The 4,736-nt window shown below is 38.2% G+C and overlaps 1 protein-coding gene across 3 annotated transcripts in view; it reads left to right on the top strand.

Annotated features, from left to right (window-relative positions):
• zgc:152774 (MORC family CW-type zinc finger protein 3) overlaps positions 1-4,736 on the top strand; it is a 20,265-nt gene that overhangs the window by 7,674 nt on the left and 7,855 nt on the right. For all 3 annotated transcript variants that reach the window (XR_004333782.1, XR_004333781.1, XM_032527665.1), the window contains exons 7-12: positions 894-1,022; positions 2,111-2,230; positions 2,348-2,451; positions 2,802-2,930; positions 3,447-3,563; positions 4,219-4,296. Coding sequence is in view for 1 of the 3 variants with exons in the window: in XM_032527665.1 (XP_032383556.1) it covers positions 894-1,022; positions 2,111-2,230; positions 2,348-2,451; positions 2,802-2,930; positions 3,447-3,563; positions 4,219-4,296 (677 nt within the window). In the remaining 2 variants the exon portion in view is untranslated. The remainder of the gene's footprint in view (positions 1-893; positions 1,023-2,110; positions 2,231-2,347; positions 2,452-2,801; positions 2,931-3,446; positions 3,564-4,218; positions 4,297-4,736) is intronic.

The raw sequence follows: 4,736 nt of genomic DNA, 5'->3' as shown, positions 1-4,736 counted from the left end.
ATACAGATACAGATAATGCTGTACTCGCTCATCCCTAGTACCTAGTACTATTTTTGGTACCACCTCGATCGACGTACCAAGGGAGCTGAGCCGATTCTAGAAGATGAAGTTAAAATGTTCCTCTGTTTGGTTGTTGATTAAAGGATTCAGCGAGTGTTCGCGCTGAAGATGATGTCAAGGCAGTTTCACGCGCCGTTGCTTTGGCGATCAGCTGAGAATCCCACCTAAACTATCCGCATTTGAAAACAAAATAAAAAAGTCCTGGTACAAAAAAAAGTAAAGTGAGTCGAGCAGAGCGGTACCATACAGTGAAAACACAACAATAGTGTATAGATAGTATATATGTATAGATGTTTGATTCGATTGAAAGTTCATTCATTGATACAGAGTTCGTCCTCAATATTGTTAGGACAGTTAGAGCATGAGAGGGTTTTTCATGTTTTAGTGTTAGTAGTTAAGATGGGGGGTAGAGTACAAGTGGAAAGAGATATAGTGGTTGTGGTTAATGTTTGGTCAAGAGCCTACAGTACATAGCGTGTTGGTGTGTGTGTGTGTGTGTGTGTGTGTGTGTGTGTGTGTGTGTGTGTTGTGAAAACAGTACTTCTTCACTACCGGAGGAGCACCTATGGTTTTGTGGTAACACTGACCCAGTTTCCTTTTTAAAACCATGTTCAAATTTTGACAATCTTTGTCAATATAACATTCATAATTACATGTAGTTTTTTCCTGTTTTGCAAGAGAATATTAAGAGTTTTAAAAGCTCAAGTAATGTACCTTCAGGCTAAAGAGTGTTGACAGATCGTGTCAGACCAAAAACACATTTAAGAGTATGTGTTTTGAATTTATAATGTCTTACTTTTTACATACTCTGTCTGTTTCTGTGTTCTTATCAGGCCTACCTCAGTATATTGTATCTGAAGCCGAGGACACAGATTATACTGAGGGGGAAGAAGATTCAGGCTAAGCTGGTGTCAAAGAGGCTGACACACATTGAGCATGACGTGTACAAACCCCACTTCAGTGTATCCCTACAATATCTGTGTGTGAGGATGGTGGAATAAATCCAAGTCATTATCTGTATTTTCCTTTATTGACTTGCATACAGGAAGTGGGAAGTTAGTTGCTTTTGGAGATGAATCAGATAGTGTTTCTTTTGCTAGGATCTGATAAGACAACATATGTCTGAGAGGAGAAGATGAAATGTGGCTTCATGTGGTTTCCATATCTTTTTAGAGGGTATTTGTTTCACTTTTATAGTTGATGTTTGTGTCATATTCTCTCAAGAACTTAACATGGAGAATTTGAACTGGCTCTTTGTTTTAACCAGGCAAATACTTTCCACTGTATTGTTTGGCATGGTCAAACATGTTGCACGATACAAGTAGTACAAGTATTACAAGTATAAGACGTTTTTTATGCAAGATAGCATTTACATGAACATGGCTGTCAGGGATTTTTGTTATCGTTTTTTTTAATTGGAAAGACACACTGGCTCTGAAAATGTTTGTTCAACAGAATCCAGCAAAACGTTTAATACCAACCCAAGTCAAGTTAAAGGCCATGCGAATGCAGAACTATGCTGTCATCTACTGTGCCTGGACAGTTAATGTGAATGCTAACACATTTCTGTAATTTGGAGAACTAATGAAAGGAGAACTGATGAAAAGATTTGCTTTGAGTATAGAACCTTGATACTTTTTTTTGGTACCAACTGAAATGTATCTATAGCAGAGTATTTAAACTGTATAAGTATCTAAAGCTGGTATTAAATTTCCAGTTAGATATCATTTTTCTATTAAAACAATCATTTTGACACTGCTACCGAAACTCAGGTATTGTATTGGCGGAAGTGTTTTTTTTAAATTTGAGATGATTCAATTCTCAAAACAAACTGCCTCCTCTCATTTAAAATTGTAGTTTCAATAATTGCAGGATTTCTTTTTTAAATATTTATCATTTATTTGCATTCAGATTCCTGTAATTTGTTTCAACCACAATGAGGAATTTTTGGCTTTTGCTTCTGTTCACCTCTGAAATCTTGAGCTTGCAAAATATTTAGAGGTAAACCTGCCAATGCCCGGTGTTGTTAACCTTGACTGGTGTCTGTCAGAAAGAGAAGGTGAAGGTGACCTTTGGGCTAAACCCAAAAAACAAAGACCACTATGGCATCATGATGTACCACAGGAACCGACTCATCAAAGCCTATGAGAAAGTGGGCGGCCAGCTGAAGGTAGAGGAAAAGCATTTTCTGTATGTCTTTGTGCATGTCAGGCGCAGTGCTCTGCAACACATTTAGTAATATTGGATACCTGCCTCCGCTTAACTCTCACTCCCCGATTCCCTGCAGGCTTCAGGTCAAAGAGCAGGAGTTGGCGTCATTGGTATCATTGAGTGTAACTTTCTCAAACCTGCCCACAACAAGCAAGACTTTGAATACACCAAAGAATACAGGTACAACACACTCTTACAAAACAAACAAAATCAAGACACATTCAAGACGTTTTGTGCTAATATGGGCAATTTTGTTAACTAGCTACTTAGGTTGATGCTTCCTACTGTGGTTAACAATATGATGACTAATGCAGCTTTACCTGGAAGTGCATTTTCCGCAAATGTGATGCTAAATAAAGTGTTTTACAGCAGGGAAGCTAATAATGATCACATTATCTTTTAAAGTAATTTTGACCATACACCTATTGAGAAATATTTGCCTTATCCACTTTAACTTGTGCTGTTGTGTTTATAACATGAGAAAAAATAGTTAAAGACATGTATTGTCTATTCCTTTTTCTTATCCCAAGACTCACCCTTGGTGCTTTGGGCCTAAAACTGAACGACTACTGGAAAGAGGTGACGGAGAAGAAGGCCAGAGAACGAGAGTTTCAGGCTCTAGAAAGAGATGAAAATGAAGCCCAGCATGATGCTGACGAGTGAGTGTTGACTGTTTTTATATGGTAGTTGAAGAAAATTCTTCTCCTCACTTACAAGTGTTGTCATAACCTTGCTCCAAAATACATAAAAGGTGCTTGAAATAACATGCAAAAGTTCAAGTGAACTGAAAGAGGATTTTGGTTGGTACAGTACATCTGGCTCTAAATCTGTACCCGCAACTGTCAAAACATTGGGAGAGTAAAATACCTAGTCCATCTTCTACAAGCCTTTTATGGATAATGACAGTAACAATATAGGAAGATGCAGGTCATTTAATAACCTATCATGTAGGAGCTCGTCAATTTAACTGAAAGTGAAAATAGGTCTTCTTTTTTTTTTTCTCTCTCTAACGCCTGAAACCAGAGTTGAGACGCTGCTTCAGAGAAGAGTAAACATGCTCAGGCATGGAACTTTAGGGGCCTTAATAACCAATACAATTTTATTCATGGACTTTCCCTCTAACGCCAGCTTCTGTTTCCTGACACTTTTTCATGCATGTGTGTCTGTATTTACAGGGGTCCCACATGGTTACAGTGTGAAGAGTGCCTGAAGTGGCGAAAGGTCCCTGCAAGTCATTACAATGTGCTACCTGAAAGCTGGAACTGCAGCCAGAACCCCAATCCACGTTACAGGTGTGTATTTCTATTTATTGCTTTCCTTAGATTGGATCAGACGTCAAATGTTATGGTTGAGATACACTAGATCATTTGACGGATTAGTCAACAGATCCTATTGATTTTCTATAGAGAGCAGAAGATCTGGCCGGCGAGTTGATGGACCATTTGTCATATCTGATTTTACATAATCACGACTCAACTTTATGCAAAAGTAGTCAGTTCATCGCACCGGGCTCGAGAAACTCAGATCAAACTGTCCACTTAGTCAGTGTTAATCAAATACAAAGTTAAAGCCAATAAAGTTAAGTTAAAGTTGTTATTGCATTGCCTATTTCTAGCCTCAAATGTTTTCACAAACCTATTTTTAGTGTGCTGTTTAGCTTTAAATGAAAAAGTTTGTGACCCTGTCACCATGTTGAAAACAATCGAGCCAAAACCAGTGTTTTTTTATTTCTCTTGTCTTTTATTTTTTATTTCCATTGTCCCACCATTAACTCCTATTCCCTGTATGGAGTCCCCTATGTGCTACGTGATCTACAATTTTGGTTTGCATTTTCAGAATAAATAAACTGTGCGTGCGTGTGCGTTCATGCGTGTGCTGAAACAGGAAGACCAAGCTATGAACTTCAGCAGTAGTTGAGTTGCTCAGCCCGGTCTCTTCTCCTTTCAGAAGCTGCTTTTCACCAGAGGAAGCAGAAGACAGCGAGGAACTGTTAACACCCAGCTACCAGAAAAACCACAAGAAACCGTAAATTCCCATTATATTTCTCTAGACCTCTCAAACTTTGTCTGTGTGAGAATTTGTACTCAGACAACCGTTTCACACTGCTATTTGTCCTGCATGCCTGGGTGTGTACTATATGTGGGTTCACGTGCCATTTTGTGGCTTCCATCTGTCAGTTTCACACTCTTCTTTTTGGATTTATGTGACCGTGTGTCTAGTTTTGCTATACTCTGCCTGACTGTAATCACCACAGAAGGACTGAAATGAGAAATCAGTCAGTTCTTCAAAATATGGGGACTTGTTACTCATAAATGCAAAGAAATTTAAATATTGATTACATTTTTTTGTCAATTTTAAATCCACAACTTTTTAAAAAGTGACCTATTGTGCTATTTTTCAGATTCATACTAGATTCATTCATACAAAAAAATAGCCAATTGGCTAACACTGGCGCATTTACAGAA

This window comes from Etheostoma spectabile, chromosome 10, assembly GCF_008692095.1.
Source record: "Etheostoma spectabile isolate EspeVRDwgs_2016 chromosome 10, UIUC_Espe_1.0, whole genome shotgun sequence".
NCBI classification, from domain to species: Eukaryota; Metazoa; Chordata; class Actinopteri; order Perciformes; family Percidae; genus Etheostoma; species Etheostoma spectabile.
This window is presented reverse-complemented; position numbering and strand designations above follow the sequence as displayed.